Below are 24,246 nucleotides of genomic sequence, written 5' to 3' on the forward strand. Positions count from 1 at the left end.
CCACCTCCCGATCATATTCGGGGATCTTGTTTGTTCAAGTGACCAAAACTGGTATCTATTCATTTTACTGCTTCAAATAGTCAGCATAGTTTTGTCTCCAGCCATATCGAGTGGCATAACTATATATTTGAAGCATCTGATTTCTGAACACCACAGTCTATTCAAGTATTTATATCCCCACAAGAAATTACTGCCCAAACATCATTTCTTAATCCACTACCCAACGTCGATGCATAAACTTGGCCCTTTGATACATAGCTGGTGCATGCGCTACGAAGTAAAAACACAATTACTTCAAAAGACAAATAAAAAGTTTTAAAAACATTACAAAAACATTGGCCAAAAAACACCAATGTCATGTGGCATATTTGTGGCAAACATTTAATCCAAATGAATTGAAATTAGGCCCTGGCAAAATGGTCCCCTTGAATAGACTAGAATCCTACACAGAGATCGCTGTTAAGCTCAATGTTCCCGTTTGGACAAAGATCTACAATGTAAAATGGATAAAGAGTTTTGGGAATTTGTATCGGCCTGGGCTGGCTGTTTGCATAAGAGTGGAGAATGAGATGCCTGTGTTTCATGTAATCCAGAATATTGTTGTAAGAGATGAGTGTGTTCTTTTTGTAACGACTGCTATGAAAACTCTTTATTTAGAGGAACATGTCCATGCTTTCAAGGTTATGCACACCGCAGAAGCACCCATTGTTTTGGAATTTAAAGACCTTTTGCACCACAAGTCTTTTGATATTCTAATGTCATGTGGTCTTGATTCAGATTTGTTTATAATCCCTTATTTTTTCATGTAATGCTTTTTGTTTAGAATGATGTCAACTAGGGCTGCAACTAACGATTATCTTGATAATCGATTAATCTGTCGATTATTTTCTCGATTCATCGATTACTAATCGATTAGTGTTTTGGTCCGTAAAATGTCAGAAAATGTTGATACATTTTCCAAAGCCCATGTTGACGTCCTCAAATGTATTGTTATGTCCAAAAGACACAGATATTTCAGTTGACTGTCATAATAGGATTAAAGAGACCAGAAAATATTCACATTTGAGAAGCTGAAATCAGAGAATTTGGACATTTGTTATTAAAAAATTACTCGAAACGATTAATCGATTATCAAAATAGTTGGCGATTATTTTAATAAGCGATTAATAATCGATTTGTCGATTAATCGTTGCAGCTCTAATGTCAACAGTGTGCATGTGCACAAATGGAATGAGAATTTTCGATTGAGAGCAAATATTTGGTGCCAAATAAAAGGACATGTGGAATAATTGATCTTTTGTCATTTTTAACGATTGTACGAGCTTAATATTGAATTGTGCAATTTCTAAAATGGAATCCTTACAGAGAAACAATTACTCAAAATTAGGGAATGTTAACTCTTTTTAAGGGAGTAAATGTTTGTGGAGCAAATTTGTAGTTCCTCTAGTAGGAGTAAAAATAGAGTGAGAGTCAATTGAAATTGTCTCTATATAGAGTGAATTATACTATTAAAGAGTAGAATTTTCACTCTAAATTGAAGAGAAATTACTCCGATTAAACAACTCTATCGAAAGAGTTAACTTAACTCTTTTTAGAGAGGGACCAAATGTTATCCAAAATAGAGTAAAAATTTCTTCAATTTGAGTAAATTTTACTCTTGTAATTTTACTGTGTATTTGTGTCTCCTATGACAGCAGTGTCCATCACTTTTAGCTGTCCTCTGGAAACACTTCCGTTGCCGTTTTCTGTATTTGCTGCGCATTTCTGTAATATGTTGTGTTGTGTTGTGAAATTGATGAAGATGTTTTCTCACTTTAATTGTGTTTTGTCCAATTGCATGTGTTTTCTTAAGTTGCAGTGCGTTGAGCTCTCAGGGCCACCGTAGGAACCTCACAAAGGATGTTAACGTTGCTGCTGCGTGCCCCAACACTATGGAACACACTCCCCCCAGATTTAAATTCTGCAGTATATGTTGAAGCCTTTAAAACATATTTTATTCACTCTGGCCTTTGTCTCACCTGCATTAAAATGTTGGAATCCATCTTTCTTTTTTATTGTTCATGTTTTTCTTTGTTTTTTACTGCAAAGAATCGTCGTGTATTACTGCGTGACTGTAGTTATTTTATTCATGTGAAGCACTGTGTGACTTTGGTCTGAGAAAGGAGCTATAGCCTATTGAATAAACTTTCCTAATTTACTTACTTACTCACACACGGACCATATAACCTCCCCTTATCCAAACTCTTGCCCCCGTGCACAGACGGATAAATCCCTCCACCTTCTCCCGGCTCCACAGAATAGTCACTGAAGCATTCAGGCAGGAGATTCTCACATGTTCCTGCTGCACCTCTCTAAGGTCTCAGTTCAATCTGGCTTTTTCCCAATCAAGCAAACACACGAGGCAAAGAGGATTTCTCAGTCCTTTTTCGTGATAAGATTCTTGTCTCTCTGAATAGTGCTGCTGTGTTATCATTCCTCCTTAACTCTGTCAAACCAAGAATTGTTCTGTCTTTGCAGGATAGCTACGGATGTCTGACCACAAGAGGTCAGGCGCAACAAGCAGCGCTCACGTGGATTGAACTTCGCTCCGATGAACTTTTACAGAGTGGCGAAGCTGCGTTCTGCACAAAACACTGTTTACAGACTTAAACATGCAGACCTACTTACCATGCAAACAAAAACACAGAGTGCAGAATAATTATATTTCCATTTGTTATCTAGGTAGTGTCATTAATCGCCTAAATCTTGTCCTGTTTAAAGAAAAAAGACCAAATTAAAATCTCTATTTACCCATTAGTGTCACTTATTAGGGCATTTCATAGAGCTCACACCTCCAAGGCCCAATGGTCCGCTTGTGAAACCTGATTTAAATTCACTAGATCCAGATTTTCATTTGAAATCCATATTCTCTGAGAAATCGATGAAATGTAAAACAAAATGATGTATTTCGCGATGTTTAATACAATGAAAAATGTGTGGGGGCAGGAGCACAGAGGCAGGAGTCATGAGCGAAAGAAGTGGGCAGACGACCATTGATTGACAAATCTGATACCGAATATAAAAGATGTGAGAAACGACCCTGTTGAATTCCACTGGACAGTAAAACTAAACTAGTGTCAGAAACTGTAAAGAACCAGGAATCATTGAGGCAGATCTCTTGTAATAAGATGTAGTTTAGGCCCCTTAACATTTATCTCAGTGCAAAATACTGAACCTGTGATCTGCTCCAAACAGTGGTGGCCTCGGACTGTAATCCTTCGAGTAGTGTGATGTGTAGAGGAACTTCTTTAGTCTTTAATACACTGCTCAAAAAAATTAAAGGAACACTTTTTTATCAGGGTATGGCATGAATTCAATTGCACTTTTTTGATAATTATCTGGTCAGTTAAATAGCAGAGGGGGTTGTTTATCAGTTTCAGCTGCATTGGTGTTGATGGAATTAACAACAGGTGCACTAGAGGGGCAACAATGAGACAACCCCTAAAATATTAATAATATTTCAAGTTTCTCCCTCTTGATCACTTCGACTGGTTTTCCATTAGTGTTGGCTTTAGCTACAGTCATTATCTCTACTGGGAGCATGAGGCGATTTCTTAACCCTTCAGAAGTTGCACAGATTGTCCAACTCCTCCAGGATGGCACATCCATGCGTGCCGTTGCAAGGAGATTTGATGTGTCTCCCAGCATAATCTCCAGAACATGGAGGAGATTCCAGGAGACAGGCAGTTACTCTAGGAGAGCTGGACAGGGCCGTAGAAGGTCCTCAACCCATCAGAAGGACCAATATCTGCTGCTTTGTGCAAGGAGGAACAGGTTGAGCACTGCCCGAGCCCTACAGAATGACCTCCAGCAGGCCACTGGTGTGAATGTCTCTGCCCAAACAGTCAGAAACAGACTTCATGAGGGTGGCCTCAGGGCGCGACGTCCTGTAGTGTGCCCTGTGCTCACTTCCCAGCACCGTGGAGCTCGATTGGCAGATTGCTCCTCAGACTTTACAGGAGCTCACTGATGCCCTTAGACAGATCTGGGAGGACATCCCACAAGACACCATCCGTTGTCTCATTAGGAGCATGCCGCGACGTTGTCAAGCATGCATACAAGCACGTGGGGGCCACACAAGATATTGAGAAGCATTTTGAGTTGCAGAAATTGAATTTTGGCAAAATGGACAAGCCTGCCACATCACTTTTTCACTATGATTTTCGGGGTGTCTATACAATTGAGCCCTCTGTAGGCTGAAAACTTTTATTTCCATCAAAGATGTGGCATCCTTTTGTTCCTAAGATATTAAACTGTCCATATCAGTATAAATATCCAACATAATTTTTTTTCACAATGAGATCTGATGTGTTTTCAAAGTGTTCCTTTAATTTTTTTGAGCAGTGTATATAAATCAAGCTGAGCGGTGACATGAAAGAATGACACAACAGAATCTGTATTTATGCAGTTTGTTATGTCAATATTTCAAAGATCGAAACACTTGATAAAATATTTGAATTGAAACCAACACCACATTATGACAGTGAACTTTATCATTCTTACATAAAAAGATCAGACAATAACAATAAACACTTCACTGTGTACGTACATTTTTTTCCAGATTTATATGGGGTCCTTGTGACCTTAGACCATTGTAATTCATCAATAGATCTTTGATTTAAATGATAAATGATCAACAGTTTATCATTTGTTGTTCTGTGAGGCCACCCTGACCTTTGACCTTTGGTTACCAGAATCTAACCTAATCTAATTTATCCTTGAGTCCAAGTGAATGTTTGTACCGAATTTGAAGAAATTCCCACTTGATGTTCATGGGTTTCACGTTCTCGAGAATGGGACGGATGGACTAGTGAGTTTGAGGTACAGGTGTAATGATGAGAGGGGCGGAGTTTGTTCCATTATAATTCGGCTGAGGGCAGAAGTACGGATAAAGTTTCTCTGTAAAACAGCAGCCCGTGATACAACCGATGCGTGATTTAGAGTCTACATTGTAAAACGACACCTCATCTTTGTTGTAGTCTACAAAGACGCCCAACTTCTGAAGCTCTTCTTTCAATATTTCAGGTTCTGAGTCTGCAGATGTTTCATATTTGCCCTCAACCAATGCAAAGCACCAAAATCCATTTTCAACTGACAGATCTGTCTTGTTCTTTCTATCCACCGACTCTCTGACCACACCAACGACCCAACTTATCTTTCCTTTCACCTGCACCTCAAAGTAAAACTTTCCTGATGTGAATCCCTCTTTTGCCAAAACATCACAATATGCATCAAATCTCTTTGGATTGTTGGTATCTTTGACCTTTTCAATGTTGTCTTCTACTGTAACTTGTTTTCCATCTTCGCTTATGACAAGTAACTTAAATGCAGTGTCAGGGTCAAGGGTCAAGTCGACCGCGTGTTCTCTCATTCTTTTCATTCCGATCCAAGGAATCTTTTCCATTATTTCATCGACTCTCTGTTTCAGCCGAGTCAGGTGTCCTCGCAAGAAGTTCGTGAAGTTCTGGAGGAAATGATAGTGATCCTCTGACTGTGACAGATGTTCCAGCTGACTGCTTCGGCTCTTGAGCTCAGTAACTTCCCTCCTCAGTTCTTTGAGAAACTCTTCACCCTTTTGCTTTATTGCACTGTGCCTCTGCTCGATCGCCTCAACTAGCTCGTCCTGGCTCACCTGAATGGACTGGATCAACTCGGTGAACACCTGCACGGTGGCTTTTTCCTCTTTTTCAGATTGTACCTGGCTGACATCGAGTAATTTTTCAAACTTCGCTATCTTCTCAATCCGTGTTTGTATCAACTTCTGGATGTTTGCCTGGGCCTTGTCTTTTGTTGCCGCCACTTTTTCATATTGCTCCTCCAGGGGGACAGCGTTGTGACCCTTGTGATCGGCTGTAAAACACAGGAGGCAAATGAAGGCCTGCTCCTTCAAGCAGTACAGCTCTGTCATCTTGTTGTGTGTCTTGCACATCCTGTCGTCGAGATTCTTTACTGGCTCTAATAATGTGTGACCTTTGAGCCCAGCAACTCTGCGATGCGGCTCCAGGTGTGACTCACAGAAAGAAGTCAGACACGTCAGGCAAGATTTAACAGCCTTTTCTTTTATCTCAGAGCAGATGTCACAAAGAACGTCAACCGCCGGAAGCTGTGGGCCTGGAGTTGAGGCTTTGACTGGGACCAACTTCTTAAACTCATCAGCTAACTCTGAGATGAAAGTGTTGACTTGAAGTTCAGGTCTTGTGGAGAATTTCCGTTTGCACATCGGACACTGGCAAGTGTCCCCGCTGTCCCAGTACGTGTTGATACATGTGCTGCAGAAGTTATGTCCACACGGGATCGAGAGTGGGTCTGTGAACACGTCCAGACAGATGGAACACAGTAACCTCTCCTCTGACAGCAGACAGCTGGCTGATGCCAGCTGTCGGAACAAAACATGGAAGGCAGTTATAACTCATATCTGTGCTGAATAATCTGTTAGATTTAATGGAAAGATCATGACAGCATGACGACGCTGGTGAGGGCCCCTCCCCTGCTGCGCTAGTCCAATTCCTGGCTTCGTTTAACTCTTTACACTCTGTTCACATTGGAACCTCACAAAGGATGTTAAATAAGTTGTGGCAGCTAATGTTAAAACAAAGGGATTTGAGCTGATGATCTTTCGTGCCATTCATAGGGAGGCTGTGGTTCAGGGGGTAGAGCGGGTCGTCCACTAACCAGGAGGTCGGTGGATTGATCTCCCCTCAAAGTGTCTTTGGGTAAGATACTGAACCCCAAAGCTCTGACAGTGTGTGAGAAAGGGCTGCACATAGTGTATGAATGTGTGTGAAGGGTGAAGTGGTCATCAGGACTAAAAAAACATTATATTACCACAGACCATTTACTCTTTCATCCTGTTTAATGCCCTTTTCACAAAATAAATGGTCTCTGTGCTGTCTTCATGTGGCGCAGAACGATGCTGCTGCGTGGCCCCAACACTATGGAACACACTCCCTCCAGATTTAAATTCTGCAGTATCTGTTGAAGCCTTTTAAAACATATTTTGTTCACTCTGGCCTTTGTCTCACCTGCATTAAAATGTTGGAATCCAATGCGTTTTTTTATTGTTCATGTTTTTCTCTGTTTTTTATTGCAAAGAATAGTCGTGTATTACTGAGTCACTGGTGTTATTTTATTCATGTCAAGCACCGTGTGAATTTGGTCTGAGAAAGGAGCTATAGCCTTTTGAATAAACTTTCCTAATTTACTTACTTACTCACACACGGACCATATAACCTCCCCTTATCCAAACTCTTGCCCCGTGCACAGACGGATAAATCCCTCCACCTTCTCCTGGCTCCACAGAATAGTCACTGAAGCATTCAGGCAGGAGATTCTCACACGTTCCTGCTGCACCTCTCTAAGGTCTCAGTTCAAACTGGCTTTTCCCAATCAAGCAAACACACGAGGCAAAGAGGATTTATTTATTCCTTTTTCGTGATAAGATTCTTGTCTGTCTGAATAGTGCGGCTGTGTTATCATTCCTCCTTAACTCTGTCAAACCAAGAATTGTTCTGTCTTTGCATGACGGCTACGGAAGTCTCTATTTACCCATTAGTGTTGCATATTAGGGCATTTCAAGAGCTCACACCTCCAAGGCCCAACAGGCCTCTTGTGAAACCTGATTTAGATTCACTAGATGCAGATTTTTATCTTATTTTAACTTTTCACGTCATAGCATAAAACATCCTCTATAGACGTGATCATTTATGATTGTTTATCATAGTAACCTAAAGACATATTACATTATAAAACTAGGGCTAGGGTGTAGCACTGACCGGCTCGAGCACACGCATTTTGAAGCCTGTTGTGGTTATAGGAGAGAGCGATCAATGACCAAGCGCACGTCTCCGCATTGCGTGGTGTTTGCTCACTGCGGCAAGGATGTATGCTGCACTTGCTGTGTCTGTCATGCAACGCTGGATCACGCTCACTAATCACGCATTACGGTCCAGCCCATAAAGTTAGACCCCATAGTGAAATCATTATCTAAATCTAATTAAGGTTTAAAACCAGGCTTACCTTCTTTGGCAGTAGGTGGTGCTATCGCTATCACTATACTAGACTAATAGATCTGTTCAGGTCAAAAACGATCTTTTCTCTCTTCAGATCGTATAAATCTTATATCTTTGCCTCTAAGACATCAAAGGATTCTAACATCAGTGACGCTGTGACATTAAAGCAAACTGACAACAAAGAATAATTTTAAAGCAACCAAGACCAGTTCATCAAAACAAATCATCAAAATGTCACTTCACGCCACGGTCACACCGTGTGATGAAATCATATATACCGAGGTACTTTATATCTATCTCCATCTTGTTGAGATGACATTCACAGAAGTTGAAGTTGCTCTAATGAAATCCCAAGGACAAGTTCATTCATTCAAAGACAAATGTCCCTAATGATTTTTGTACATGTCGGCCAATCTTAGTGCCGGGGCTTCACTTTAGGGGGCGCCAGTCAGTTATTTTGTCACGCCCATTCCTTTAAACCATATAAATATCTTCGGGGGGGGGGGGGGGGGGGGGGGGGGCCTGTTGTTACACATATGTATTTTGAGGAAGACTGAAGCACGAACAATGAAGTTACAGCAATTTCATTTTTAATGGCGAATTGATGAACTGTGATGCCACGCCACTAATATGGCGTTTGACGAAAAATCACAGTAATCTTATGCCGTTATCAATGTCTTGAGACACTTTTGACACAGTTGGACATGGTTGCAGTCAGTGATGAAAAGGAATACTTCCAAGTACAAGATGTTCCAAAAACAAGACATTTCATGTTGCCACCAGGAGGCGCTATGATTTTAATTCATAATTTTTGTGTACATGTCTAGTTTGGAGTCTATCACACCATGTATGTCTGAGATACAGGACATCGTGTTTTGATGGCGTGTAATCAAATTTTCACGCCATTACACGATCACACCGTGTTGATCTGATGAACACCCTGAGACAAGTACATCAAAGAAAAAATTTAGAAAACGGCCAAAATGGCCACTAAATCCAAAATGGCGGGCTTCCTGTTGCGTTTTTCCCATTGCACCTCACTTTTTTTTTGTCTAGTCATGATACACCTGGGCTACGATTTTTGTGAAGATCGGTGAACGCTAACTGAGGGGCTTTTCCCTAGATGCTGCTGTTGAGCCATTTTACCACGCCCATTTCAAATTACTCCAGAATACTTTTTGGGGTTTTGAATTTCCTGCAAACTTTGGTAAGAATTTGAGCATGCCTAGGCCTGAAAAAGCCCAAAAGGGAAATACAAATCCTTCGAAATACAATAGGGCCTCCCAACGTAAATGCTCGGGCCCTAATTAAAAGTTTTAAAGTTACAGTTTATGTATCATTAAAACACAAACCTTTTCACATTATAACATAATTCACGTCAAATTATAATGTTACAACATATTATTGTTCAAACATAAAACTAACAATGAGAGTTGTTTAACATTAAAACTTTTAGGTTTCAAAAATATGCAATCACATTATAATATGAATACGTACTGTTAAAACATAAAATCTTCCACGTTACAACACATCCAAAATTATAATGTTATAATATATTATTGCTGGAACATAAATCTACGAGAGTTATGTTATTACTTTAAGTGTTATGTTCTAACAGTAAATTTTCATATTACCCCCTGAATCGGTTTTTGTTCATGTTTTTTAAATTACTTATCCTGTCACAATGTGTACCAACAATAATCTTGAAAATGGTAGATATAAGGTTATACATTTTTAAAATATACACCACTACAATGCAAAAACATGAAGGATATGAATATAACGTACAAAACATTATTGCACATTATTGCCTTCATGAAGTCCAATCTTACTATTGAGTTACACAGACAAGGTACAACAATATAAAAGATATAGGCACAATTCTTTCCTCCATTTGTAATTATATGATTTGGTATAGATAAACAAATCACCTTGATATATTGTGTCCTGCTGATTTCCGCATCCTGCTGCTCACTCATTTCATACCTACTGTCTAAAATGAATCAGTCACAAACCTGTTTTGAGAAATATCACAAGATATTTGTCTCCAAAAACGGGCTTGTGTCCCATTACCGAAAAATTAAACACAATGAAACACATCAGGTTTTATGCACAGTTACGGATGAGCTGCATTTATGGTGCTTAAAAAAACAAGCCTACACATCACTCCCAATGATAGTGTGTGCATCTTATATGTCTTTCACACACACACACACACACCCACCAGTGTGGGGGCAGGGGCACAGAGGCAGGAGTCAGGAGTGAAAGATGTGGGCAGACGACCATTGATTGACAAATCTGATACCAAAGACAAAAATGTGAGAAAAACGACCCTGTTGAATTCCACTGTACAGTAAAAGTAAACTAGTGTCAGAAAATGACGGAAGGTTGCATCTGCTTTCACCGGCTTGGTGAACATACCTGCTGTCAACCATTTGCTATTGTCCCTAGAAGTGTGTGATACAAACACTGGGGGAAAACAGGGTCTTCATGGGAGTGGATGTCTTGGACATGGTTAAGGATGGAGGTCCACTTTGCCACTCTCTCTGGCCCTGATGTTGACATAGCGGCTGTCCAGTAGATATGGTTTTTTATGCTGCGAAGCCACTTCTTCAGTTTCACACATTCTTTGTCCTGGGAAATCTTGACCAGTTTCTTGTACAGTCCTAAAAATAAAAATAACATTTTAGTCATGCACAGACACATTATCATCATCATCATTATTTATTCAGGGAGAATTGACTGAGCACAGGGCTCTTTTGCAGCAATGTCCTGATTGAGGGCACAAAATTGCCAATTAGTTGAACTTTCTGCTCTGGTTTTAGAATAAGGAAATCACCAGTTTATGCTAATTATTGATGTGCTCCACGACTTTGATAATGAACAAACTCCAACACCAGTTCTCAGCCAATGACTCTGCCTCTGTCTGGAGAAGGCTTAGGCTGATTACACATCTAACAACTCACTTCTGACCCTACATACAGACTCCTGTGGATAATCTTTTATGTCATTGTTTAGATGCGCTAATTCTCCAGCCCTGTAAGTAGTTATAGGATCTGTAAGCTAGTGCTGTGTTACATTTTCAACAACATTTTTTTTAAGCAATATTGCTATGCACTTTCTGCTGCATGACCTAACCTACTGAAACTTTCTCATGTTCTGAATAAACAGATTATCATCACCAGTCATAATGAGTTCCCTACATACTCTTGAATCAAGACATACTGCTTTTCCATCTGAAATTTGCCATGGAAATATGACACATTTTCAATAACTTTGTTTAGTTTATACAATGGAGTTTATGTTACTCACCTGAACCAGCTGCAGATCAATAATAGTGTTGGTCCTTAGGTCCATCACCGTGTAACTTGGCACAATGTCCTTCAAAAATAGATGTAATTAGTTATTATTTTACTTTATATGTCATTTCACATGGCATTGTATGATTTGTTCAATTAATTACTACAAGTGAATTAAGTTGTGAATTAAGGTAAAGTCAATTAACAATTACCTTCTCCAGTATGAAGAAAGATTGAACTCACAGTGTGGGCACTTTTGTTCTACAGAGAGGAATGTCCCAACCCTTCTTGTTTGCACATCTGTTCCCCGCCGACACACAGGACACACGTCAAACAGCTCCAGGAGGCAGTTTTCATAGACAATATATGTGGGTGTCTTATGAACAGGGTTGGAAGATTCCATTCTATTAGAAAGACAAAGATTTCACCAAAAGGCTGCAACAGCTAAAATAAGTGTAGGATGGTAATCCATCTGATTATTAAAATGTTTAGATTAAATATTGAGTCACTCACGTCACATCTGCTGACTCAGTCAAGACTGTGACCGAGTCATCAGGATCATAGGTAGCATCCTGTGGATCTCCAAAGTCCATACTTGAACAACTTGGGTTGTCCTCTCCCCCCTCTAAGCGAGGTCTCTTACAGCTGAGGTCCCAACACCGACATCAGTGCAGGGCACAGTTTTCTGTGTGCCTATGATAAAACAGAAATTCAGTATCCTTGGAGTCACAACAAATGAGATGCTGTTACAACTTTAACACGGAGACACAATCAATGACATGACGAAGTAACTGAGGGTAAACAAACCTGTACTTTTGTAGTGAGGTCGCAGTGTTTTCATAGAAAGCTGCGTGCCATATGTATGCATCTTGGGTGGGTCCGTCTGGCATGCTACGTGATGTACCCTAGCACCGTGAACAGATGTCCTTGCCTAAACACCAAAAGCAGCAATGTTATTCATGTTTGTACTACTGTCATGCATACAAGGATGCATACAAAGATACAAGGACACATTTTCCCCAACTAGGGCTGGTAATGAAAAATCGTTCTAAAGGCTCCAGTATGCTTCTACGTATCTGTTTCTCGGAGAGGGTTGCACGCAGAGCGGAGAGTCTTTTTGATTTTTACTTGTACGACGACTCTACGTTGAAAACAATTCATCGCCAAACCTATAGGTGGCGCAACGGAAGACGAGCTCAGAGAAGCCTACCCCATTTGGGAAGAAGAAGTCCACGTGTGTCTGTTTACCTCTGTCGGCTTGTCGCCACACACTAAACCATGGCAACTAACAGAACTAAATAAAGTGACACCCAGCGGGTCAAAATGCTGATGTTATCGTTTCTTAGCGCAGCGGTTCGCCTGTCTTGTTTCCGAACTGTGTTGCTAATTCCACAGCTTGAAGCTCCGTGTAGCTTGAAGCTAGACGGAGCTAGCTAGCTCCCCTCCCAGCTAGCTTCAAGCCCAGCTTCCACACACAGTCAGCAGGGACTCCCGACACTAACTACTACTACCCAGTGTTTGCTTCTAACCTGACAGTATTATAGAAACAGTGTCATGATAGAATTGGAATTAAAGTCGTGACAGCGGGTCTTTGCACTGTTACCACCGCAGTTAGCATGGTTGCTAGCCCGCTAGCCTAGCCCGCTAGCGCAGTTTTTAAGGCTCGTTATAACCGTATGTGACCGTGCACACATGCCGTCAGTGCCCTCACCAACCACCGTCAGCCGGACAACTCCGCTGGCTTAACACACAGGTCACATTAATCATAGAATCGTAGTTGTGTTTGGGTTTGTTGTCAAGCAGGAAGTTTGAGGCCGGAAATGTGAAATCCGGAAATTACGTCGTAGGGAAATGATGTAGTTTGCGGACCAATCACAGCCAAGGGCTGTCCGTGGGCTCTCCGAAATAAACACGGACAGTTAGAAAAATCAGAGGTGTACGAAAAGCTGTCCGAGGCGCTCGGAGAGGGCGTTCCACGACGGATAGGGTGGTCTTATCTGTCCGTTTTAGAAAAGACATAGAGGCATAAATTGGCCTTAATCCTGCACATTATGACAACAACATCCTCCGGTATCTTGCGCAAGCGTAACTTCCTACAGCAGATGAGTGTAACGGGTGCTAAATCCCCGTAGCAGCAGCTGTAGCTGGAAGTTAGCTACAGGCACCGTAGCTGCTACAGGCGGTGTAACTGCTACAGGCGCCGTAGCTAACTTCCAGCCCAGTGCTGCCGTGGAAAAAAATCTGGGGCGCAGTACTCACCGGAGGACACGCGAGCGGAGGGGGGTAAAAGAGCGTGGAGGGCACAACACTCACGAACCTGCCGTGCGAACACCGTTCACCGTGGACTCCGACGCCGTCTTCTCACTAAGACTCGCCATCCTTGATTAATTGTTCAATAACGTTATTAATATTCGAACATGAAAACTCCTGTTAAGTCTCATCCCTGTCCCCAACCACTACATACTAGCCCCCCACCCTCTCACACACACGCCACAACATGCTAACGTCACTAGCCTCCACACAAAATGTCTACAAGAAGCAAATACCAGAATTATTTAAAAAAAATACTAACATTTCCCTCGTCTTCAATATTGCGATGGAAAGATGGCACCGACCCCCTCTTTCAATAACAACCTTTTCGAGAATCCGGCGTTATATTGGCCCAGGTTGATAAAACAGTCCGATTCAAAGTGGTTAGAGCACACTAACAGATATTTGCCAACTCTTGCAGGAACGTTGCCATCATATATGAACTCAATCCACACATGAAGACATTTGTGCTGATTTGTGCAGCTGACCACTGAGCATCTCTGTTGTCGAATTCGATTCATGTTGCTAGTTAGCTTATCCAAGTGTTTCCAAGGCTTGCAAGAATGAAATGGCGGGCGGACACCGATAGACTGTCTAAAGGTGGGTCCATCTATGGGTGGGTCGAGTGGTGGTGGGGGAGTGCATAGATCTATGGGGGAGTGTACTACATGGGTATGGTGCGACTATGACGTCTATTACGGTCGTAATCCCATTAGACGCACTCTAGCATATCGTTTCTGAAATAGAGGAACCACAACAAATCGCGGGATTTTTACCAGAGTTTTTGGGACCTTAGACATGCCAGATACCCAAATTAATGTGTAGAAGCACTACAAAAGTGGAATTTTCATAATATGTCCCCTTTAATATATAAATCCAGCTGAGCTGTGAAAAATGACACAACAGAATCTGTATATATGCCGTTTATTATGTCAATATTTCAAAGATCAAAACAATTGATAAAATACTTGAATTGAAACCAACACCACATTATGACAGTAAACTTTACAATTCTTATATAAAAGGATCAGACAATAACAATAACTAGAAACATGCACTGTGTACATACATTTTTTTCCAGATTTATATGGGGTCCCTCTGACCTTTGACCAATGTAAATCATCAATAGATCTTGATTAAAAATGATAAATAATCAACATTTTCTCATTTATTGTTCTGTGAGGCCGCCATGACCTTTGACCTTGTGCTACAAGATTCTAACCAGTTCATCTTTGATCCCAGTGAATGTTTGTACCGAATTGGCGTCCATGCAATATCCGTTCTTGAGAATAGGACTAGGGTTGCAAAGGGGCGGAAAGTTTTCGGTAAATTTCCGGAAACTTTCCGGAAACTTTCCACAGGAAGTTAAGCTCGGGAATTTTGGGAATTCTGAAAAAAAAAAAACACTTCGAAAATTAAACGCTGAGCAATAAAAACATAATTCAAAACTCTATTTTAAAGATGTATGGAATGCAGCACAAGCTGCACGTTGAATTTCAACCCTCCACTGTGAATTCTTCCATCACATGCACAGATAACTCCCAGCATCCTTCACTCTACAGCAGGGCTGATTGAGGCCTGCTGTAGTGTGCAGGACTAGTCAGGTAAGTTTCCATGATATTACTGGAGAAAATATATTAGCATGCTGATTGAGGATTGTTCATCTGTTCATCTAGCCTATTTCCATTCATTTATCCATCAATTGTAAAATATGTTTACAGACTATTCCAATTGTTTGGCTAACTATTTATATCTCTGGCATTGCATTAGTGTTTTTTTTACAAACTTTTTTCTCATCTTATTCTACAGAACAATGCCAGGTGCACTATCTCATGTGTGGAGGCATTTCACCCCATCCAATGTAGAAGGAAAGGCTGTGTACATTTGCAAATACTGTGCAAAGACCTATGTTAAGAATGACACAACGATGCAGAAGCATATAGTCAAGTGCCCAAAGTTTCCTCAGGGCTCAAATCAGCCTATAACAAAACAAAATGTTTATATTTATGTCTGTATATGACAAGGTAAATACAGTTAGTATAAATTATCCACAAAATTCCCAGTTTATTCCCGTTAATTCCCGTTTATTCCCGTATATTCCCGTTAATTCCCGTTAATTCCCGTTTATTCCCGTATATTCACGTTAATTCCCATGGAAAGTTTCCAACTTTGAATATTCCCGGAATTTTGCAACCCTAAATAGGACGGATGGACGTACAACCTGAGAACATAATGCGTCCTGCCACTGGCATAAAAACTGAACTAGTGAGTTTGAGGTACAGGTGTAATGATGAGAGGGACGGAGTTTTTTCCATTATTATTCGGCTGAGGGCAGAAGTACGGATAAAGTTTCTCTGTAAAACAGCAGCCCGTGATACAACCGATGCGTGATTTAGAGTCTACATTGCAAAAAGACACCTCACCTTTGTTGTAGTCTACAAAGACGCCCAACTTCTGAAGCTCTTCTTTCAATATTTTACGTTTTGAGTCTGCAGATGTTTCATATCTGCCCTCATCAAATAAAAAGGTCCAAAATCCACTCTTAACTGTCTCCAATATCTTTTTTTTTCTTTCCACCGACTCCCTGACCACGCCAACGATCCACCTTGTCTTTCCTTTCACCTGCACCTCAAAGTAAAACATTCCTGTCGTGAATCCCTCTTTTGCCAAAACCTGACAAGATGCAAGAAATCTCTTTGGATTGTTGGTATCTTCATCCTCTTCACTGTCGTCTTCGTCGGTATCTTCATCCTCTTCACTGCTGTCTTCGTCGGTTTCTTCATCCTCTTCTGTAACTTGTTTTCCGTTTTCGCTGATGACAAGTGAGTAAAACGCAGTGTCGGGGTCAAGGGTCAAGTCGACCACGTGCTCTCTCATTCTTTTCATTCTGATCTCAGGAATCTCTTCCATTATTTCATCGACTCTCTGTTTCAGCCGAGTCAGGTGTCCTCGCGTTGCCTGGAAAGACAGGTCAGGGCCGAGATCTGTGTCGGGGCAGCTCTTGTGTGGAGGTATGGACAAGGTCGGGAAGCTCTGGAGGAAATGATAGTGATCCTCTGACTGTGACAGATGTTCCAGCTGACTGCTTCGGCTCTTGAGCTCAGTAACTTCCCTCCTCAGTTCTTTGAGAAACTCTTCACCCTTTTGCTTTATTGCACTGTGCCTCTGCTCGATCGCCTCAACTAGCTCGGCCTGGCTCGCCTGAATGGACTGGATCAACTCGGTGAACACCTGCACGGCGGCTTGTTTCTCTTTTTCAGAATCTACTGGGCTGACATTGAGAAATTTTTCAACCTCCGTAATCTTCTCAATCCGTGTCTGTATCAACTTCTGGATGTTTTCCTGGGCCTTGTCTTTTGTTGCTACCACTTTTTCATATTGCTCTTCCAGGAGGACAGCGTTGTGACCCTTGTGATCGACTTTTAAACACAGGAGGCAAATGAAGGCCTGCTCCTTCAAGCAGTACAGCTCTGTCATCTTGTTGTGTGTCTTGCACATCCTGTCGTCGAGATTCTTCACTGGCTCTAATAATTTGTGGCCTTTGAGCCCAGCAACTCTGCGATGCGGCTCCAGGTGTGACTCACAGAAAGAAGTCAGACAGGTCAGGCAAGATTTAACGGCCTTTTCTTTTATCTCAGAGCAGATGTCACAAAGTACGTCAACCGCAGGAAGCTGTGGGCCTGGAGTTGAGGCTTTGACTGGAACCAACTTCTTAAACACGACAGCTAACTCTGACATGACAGTGTTGACTCGGAGTTCAGGTCTTGTGGAGAATTTCTGTTTGCACATCGGACACTGGCAAGTGTCCCCGCTGTCCCAGTACGTGTTGATACATGTGCTGCAGAAGTTGTGTCCACACGGGATCGTGACTGGGTCTGTGAACACGTCCAGACAGATGGAACACAGTAACCTCTCCTCTGACAGCAGAGAGCTGGCCGATGCCATATCTGGACAAAAACATGGTAGGCAGTTATAACTCATATCTGTGCTGAATAAGCTGTTAGATTTAATGGAAGATTTTAATTTACCTGTGAAGTTTGCGAGGTTTAAAAGCAGCAGCTTGAAGTGACGAGCAAACTGTAACCTTCCTTGTTGAGTTTCATTCCAGCATGATGATGCTGGTGAGGGCCCCTCCCCTGCTGCTGTGGTCCACTTCCTGACTTCGTTTAACTCTTTCCACTCTGTTCACATTGGGAACTACGGTGGCCCTGAAAGCTCAACGCACAGCAACTTAAGAAAACACATGCAAGTGGACAAAACACATGCAAGTGGAAAACATCTTCATCTATTTCACATGCTTGTTAGTAGAGATGAGCCGGATACTCGGCTGAAACGAGTATCCGGTACGGATAAAGCACTTTTGCCGATTACGAGTATAATACGAGTAATCGGAGTCATTATCTGTGCTCGGACTGAATGAAAATCCTCACACAGAGTCACAGTGCTCCCCTTCACACACGGCTCTGCTCACTCACTCACAGAACAGCTCTCTGTCTCTCAGTCACTCAGGTTCACTGCGCATCGGGACTGTTCCATAGGCTCAGTCAAGGAAGCAGAAATGATTCGTTCATTTCCCGACTGGGTCTTCGGGTACGAGTCTTAACGAGTAAAAATTTTCACGAGACCTGCAATGGCTCAGTAGAGGAGCGCTGGAGATGAGAGGGACATTCACTGTCTCCCGGATAAATGAACACTCTGTGTTTTGAGTATAGAAAGACATGAATTATATTTGTTCACAAGTCATAATGACTGGTTTTGTTATTTTCACTTTACATTTACACTTACTTTACAGTAAAGTAAACCTCTATTAAATACAGTACAACATGACAGTTTGTATGGTTTGAAATTGTCATTTATTATCACACTGGCATTTAATTATCACGGCAAACAATTACACTGCACTAAACTTTAAGTGTTAATGTAAAGTGAAAATAACAAAACCAGTCTGTATGACTTGTGAACGAATATAATTCACGTATTTCTATACTAAAAACACAGAGTGTTCATTTCTCCGGGAGACAGTGAACGTCCCTCGCATCTCACTCACTTACACACACACACACACACACCTGGTGTGGAAATAAATAAAAAATAAATAAAAATAAAAAAATCATAAAAAAAATTCAAAGTTAATAAAGAAAGTTATGTTGAACCAGCCCACTTCCGGGTTAGGCCCCGCCCACTCCAAGTACGGATACGGATAATTCATATGGTTAACAGATACAGATACAGATACAGATAATGCTGTACTCGCTCATCCCTACTTGTTAGCGCTGTTTATTCAGTTTAACAAGAAAACACGGCATGTCTCAAGACATGATACTTAAGATTGTATACGGCCCAGCGGGTCGCCGCTGGTTGACAGTAGACATCTGCAGTAATAAAGTTTAGTATTTATAGAAATAACCCCAAAAAGTTTACAGTTTAGCAAATTTTCCAAGATCACTGACGGACACCGGCAAAAAATATGCACAACAGTGTGCAGGGACCACTGCAGAGGGGCTGAAGAGCCGCAGGTTGTCGACCCCTGTGAGGAAACGAATTTGTATGATGTATTGGCCGTTTTTGTGTCTCCTATGACAGCAGTGTCCATCACTTTTAGCTGTCCTCTGGAAACACTTCCGTTGCCGTTTTCTGTATTTGCTGCAATTTCTGTAATATGTCGTGTTGTGTTGTGAAATTGATGAAGATGTTTTCTCACTTTGCTTGTGTTTTGTCCTATTGCATGTGTTTTCTTAAGTTGCAGTGCGTTGAGCTCTCAGGGCCACCATAGGAAACTCACAAAGGATGTTAACGATGCTGCTGCGTGCCCCAACACTATGGAACACACTCCCTCCAGATTTAAATTCTGCAGTATATGTTGAAGCCTTTAAAAACACATTTTATTCACTCTGGCCTTTGTCTCACCTGCATTAAAATGTTGGAATCCATGTTTTTTTTAATTCATTTTATTCAATTTTTCTCTGTTTTTTACTGCAAAGAATCGTCGTGTATTACTGCGTTACTGTAGTCCTTTTATTCATGTGAAGCGTCGTGTGACTTTGGTCTGAGAAAGGAGCTATTGCCTATTGAATAAACTTTCCTACTTTACTTACTTACTCACAAACGGACCATATAACCTCCCCTTATCCAAACTCTTGCCCCGTGCACAGACAGATAAATCCCTCCACCTTCTCCTGGCTCCACAGAATAGTCACTGAAGCATTCAGGCAGGAGATTCTCACACGTTCCTGCTGCACCTCTCTAAGGTCTCAGTTCAAACTGGCTTTTCCCAATCAAGCAAACACACGAGGCAAAGAGGATTTCTCAGTCCTTTTTCGTGATAAGATTCTTGTCTGTCTGAATAGTGCTGCTGTGTTATCATTCCTCCTTAACTCTGTCAAACCAAGAATTGTTCTGTCTTTGCAGGACGGCTACGGAAGTCTGACCACAAGAGGTCAGGCTCAACAAGCAGCAGGAACGTGTCTTGAACTTTGCTCCGATGCACTTTTACAGAGTGGCGAAGCTGCGTTCTGCACAAAACACTGTTTACAGACCTAAACATGCAGACCTACTTACCATGCAAACAAAAACACAAGAGTAGAGAATAATGATATTTCCATTTGTTATCTAGTTAGTTTCATTAATCGCTTAAATCTTGTCCTGTATCAAGGAAAAAGACCAAATTAAAATTTCTATTTACCCATAAGCAGGGGTGGACTGGCCATCTGGCATACCGGGCATCATTCCGGTGGGCCGTTGACCCAATGTGGGCCGGTCTGGTCCGCTATGTTTTTTTTTTGTTTTTTTTCTCTCTTCTTCCTCTCTAAATTCCCTCCAATTGGGCCGGCAAATTGGCTACATAGGGCTAGCAGTGTGTTGCCAGCATCGACACATATTATTGGTCTATTGTTTGTCAATCAATCATGGGCTGACAGGCTCAGAGAGCCCTGACAGTGCTGTCAATCACAACACAAACCAGGGTGGGGCGGGACCTCATGGCATTGGCGGGGGGAGTCGCGGGACGGGCTGCTGCCGAGACAGCAACTTAAAATGGATAATAAGAGTAAAAAACGCCCGGGTGGTGCTGAAAAGCATCGGAAAAGCATCTCTCTCTCTCTCTCTCTCTCTCTCTCTCTCTCTCTCTCTCTCTCTCTCTCTCTCTCTCTCTCTCTCTCTCTCTCACTCGCTGCCCCCTCCCTCTGGAGATGTGCAGGTCTGGGCGTGTTTGCCGTCGGGGGGAGGGGGGGGGCAGCGCTTGTCTTGTTAACTTTTACTTCCTCTAGAATAGTCCAGTTTGATCGTCTTCTCGACTCCGCCAGGGCCGTGACCGACTCTGGAGGGGCCGGTCGGAGGACCTCACTAAACCATCCAATGGGTAGTAGCGATGTGTGTGGCCAGGGACTTAATCAACGCATGCACACTCCCCATCCATCTATTCCCTTTAGAATGATCCAGGTGCTCATGTAGGAGCTCGGTTCAGTTCAGTCTTTAGTATTCTGTCTGAAATTTGGCAGCAAAACGAGACTGTGTCCAGTGAGTTTTTCTTCTCTGTACTAGCATTGTGAAGGCTGTTAACAAAAGAGAAACTATCCTATTTTGTGTGCCTTGTTTCCCTTTGCTGAGTTATCATAAGGGGCATTGTGTATCACTCCTGCTACTGATGAGAGGTCCATGTTAAGTGATATTTACAGAATGTTTTAGTGGTTATACTGTGGTTTATTAATGTTCTTGGGCACAAGAGGCACTTGTTTTTAGTTGATTATTTGTTGTCTCTAGAAGTTCAGATGCACTGGTCCATTACTATTTGAACCTCAGCATCTAGGGTTCAAAATTGGTAATATTATACATCATATACATTATATGCATATTGTTGTTATAATTTTTCAGTCAGTTGAGATCAATCTTGAGGAGAAACATTTTAGGTTGTTTTGTGTCTGTATAGGCCTACTATAAAAAGCACTTGGTACTTGTACTTTTACTTTTGATACTTAAGTACATTTCAACACCAGATACTTTTGATACTTAAGTACTTTTAATATGAGCTACTTTAAGACTTTTACTCAAGTCATTTTCTGACGGGTGACTTTTACTTTTACCGAAGTCACTTTCAGGTAAGATATCTGTACTTTTACTCAAGTATGGCCTTCAAGTACTTTGTACACCACTGCTCCACTCTCTGCCTTCACTGTAGCAAAGTTTGTCTGTTGAGTCTCCTCTAGTCTGGTGAGTTTATCATTTTTTATGTTTTATGAAATCATACTTAATTTGTGATGATTAGAGACATTATAATGTATCCATGTCCTTCTCAGGTTGACCACTTGGCATGTGAGAGCCTGAGGAGTTGTTTTCCAGACACAGGTAGAGCTGGCAGGGGCGTCACCCTGGGCCTGCCCTTTTGGGCTGGGCTTCAGCTGCAGATCTAAAGGCTGCTTCCAGGGGCATGGGGCCCTCAGCCTTTGTTTTTCTTTGCTTCTGCACCTTACAACATACATCACACCTTATTTTCACACATCCAAACACTGTTAACACCACTGACGCGTAACATATTTTACACATCCCACTACGTAGTTAGAGCTATCTTGATTTGGAGTTAAATAAATTTCCTTTTGGCTTGAGAGGTTTGTGTGTGGCCTCCCTTCTTGTTGCCATCTTTGAGCTAGGTGGTAACAGTAGTATGCATGAGAGAAGACGCCGCGAGATTTGTGGACTTCTATGTAGTGTCCGCTGATAATGTAGTGGGCTGGTCTGGACAGACAATGCCAGGGCTGAATTTTTGTCCCAGTCCACCCCTGCCCATAAGTGTCACATATTAGGGCATTTCCTAGAGCTCACATCTCCAAGGCCCAACAGTCTGCTTGTGAAACCTGATTTAAATTCACTAGATCCAGACTTTCCTTTGAGATCCATATTCTCTGAGAAATCGATGAAAATGTAAAAACAAAATGATGTATTTCGCAATGTTTTAATACAGTGAAAAATAAAATCCTGGATTCACATCCCAGATCCGGATCTGCACAAAAATTGACTTGCTTCTTTCTTCAGTCATTCCCCACCCTGACAGACAATTTCATGAAAATTGGTGAAGCGGTTTTTAGACAATCACTCCCAATGATAATGTGTGCATCTTATATGTCATTCTCAGAGGCAGGAGTCAGGAGTGAAAGAAGTGGGCAGACGACCATTGATTGACAAATCTGATACAAAGACAAAGATCTGAGAAACAACCCTGTTGAATTCCACTGTACAGTAAAACTAAACTAGTGTCAGAAACTGTAAAGAACCAGGAATCATTGAGGCAGATCTCTTGTAAAAAGATGTAGTTTAGGCCCTATAACATTTATCTCAGTACAAAATACTGAACCTGTGGTCTGCTCCAAACAGTGGGGGCCTTGGACTGTAATCCTTTGAGTAGTGTGATGTGTAGAGGAACTTCTTTAGTCTTTGTTCTGTCCCACAAATGTATGCTATGTTTAGCTAAGCAACAGCGCCCCCTTGGGGCAGTTCAGGTGTGTGAAGTTGCCGGGGGTCAGACTGTGATTCCCCCGGAAGTGACGCAAGTTGTTTGCTGTGTTGTTTATAGACAGGAGCTCATAAGTTGTATTACCCTCTGTGAGATATCTATGTTTTGTTTTCTACCTTATGAATATATTCTACTATATTTTACCTACATTATATCCTGTGAATCAATATTAGCTGTGAAGTCTATGGAATTAACAATATTACAACTGTTTATTTTATCCTGGAGTGATATATAATTTCTGGACTCAGGTACAGGGTCAAACACAGAGTGCAACTATCTGAGGGTCAATCTGACCGCAAAGTGCAGCTTGGGGATGCGTGAGAAGGAAATCCATCTTGAGATAACCATTTTCCAAATTATTATGAGAAGAAGATATTAAATCCTCCCCTAAGGTCTAATCTACTGGGTCTCTCCACTGTGAAAAACTCCCTTTTTTAATAAGGGCATAATGGTGGGAGACACCTGGTGGAGTAAACCTTCTCTCACAATGATGTGCTTGCAAAAACTGCACTTTGAGAGACAGTACACATCTGGCCAATTGCTGGGTGCGCTCAAGAAAAGACCCGCCTCTGTGTTGCACGCTGTGTCTCTTACAAATACTGTGGACTTGGGAAAGTGGGGGCTTCTTCTCGACATGATCCAGTGACCTGGTGACGTGTCCTGGAGAACTCCAGAGACTCTCTGTAAGTATTGTTCTTATACAATAAACGTATTACTGTGAAACTTTTGAACACTGATCTTGTCTAAATTATTAACCTTTCCCACTTGAACCTCGAATCAACGAACACGCTGTCTGGTCCAGAAGGGACCGGGCTCGACACCTCCTGCGCCAACTCATTTTCTTTTTACAAGTTTCAATAAAGTTCGCTAAATACCCACCGTGGACTTGTTTGATTGTTTAAGCTGGCTGGATAGCTAGCGCCCCGCTAGCCAGACCTGCACAGTAAAAAGAAAGCATCACAGCCGGTACGGGAAGGACCACATGAAGCTTCGAGAGCTACGCCAGGAGCTAAGTGGCTAACACGGTACGGAGACCAGGCCATCCAGCTTCGGGAGCTACGTGAGCACGCCATCCAGCTTCGGGAGC

The 24,246-nt window shown here is 41.8% G+C and overlaps 2 protein-coding genes across 2 annotated transcripts; both read right to left on the minus strand.

The window, feature by feature from the left end:
• Positions 1-4,817: 4,817 nt before the first annotated feature.
• Positions 4,818-10,561, minus strand: LOC133011566 (E3 ubiquitin-protein ligase TRIM39-like). Its single transcript, XM_061079737.1, has 2 exons — positions 10,517-10,561; positions 4,818-6,415 (listed from the first exon to the last, which is right to left on the minus strand). The coding sequence occupies exons 1-2, from the start codon at positions 10,559-10,561 to the stop codon at positions 4,847-4,849; spliced, it is 1,614 nt and encodes a 537-aa protein (XP_060935720.1). The 3' UTR covers positions 4,818-4,846.
• A 5,358-nt stretch (positions 10,562-15,919) lies between these two features.
• On the minus strand, positions 15,920-17,735 carry LOC133007892 (E3 ubiquitin-protein ligase TRIM21-like). Its single transcript, XM_061075763.1, has 2 exons — positions 17,686-17,735; positions 15,920-17,604 (listed from the first exon to the last, which is right to left on the minus strand). The coding sequence occupies exon 2, from the start codon at positions 17,600-17,602 to the stop codon at positions 15,920-15,922; it is 1,683 nt and encodes a 560-aa protein (XP_060931746.1). The 5' UTR covers positions 17,603-17,604; positions 17,686-17,735.
• Positions 17,736-24,246: the final 6,511 nt, after the last annotated feature.

This window comes from Limanda limanda, chromosome 1 (genome assembly GCF_963576545.1).
Source record: "Limanda limanda chromosome 1, fLimLim1.1, whole genome shotgun sequence".
Classification (NCBI taxonomy): domain Eukaryota; kingdom Metazoa; phylum Chordata; class Actinopteri; order Pleuronectiformes; family Pleuronectidae; genus Limanda; species Limanda limanda.

Coding starts and splice junctions, on each gene's coding strand:
- LOC133011566 (XM_061079737.1), bottom strand. CDS start 10,561: ATGTCCAAGACATCCACTCCCATGAAGACCCTGTTTTCCCCCAGT. Junction 6,416..10,516: donor AGACCCTGTTTTCCCCCAGT/GTTTGTATCACA, acceptor TTGTTCCGACAG/CTGGCATCAGCCAGCTGTCT.
- LOC133007892 (XM_061075763.1), bottom strand. CDS start 17,602: ATGGCATCGGCCAGCTCTCTGCTGTCAGAGGAGAGGTTACTGTGTTCC.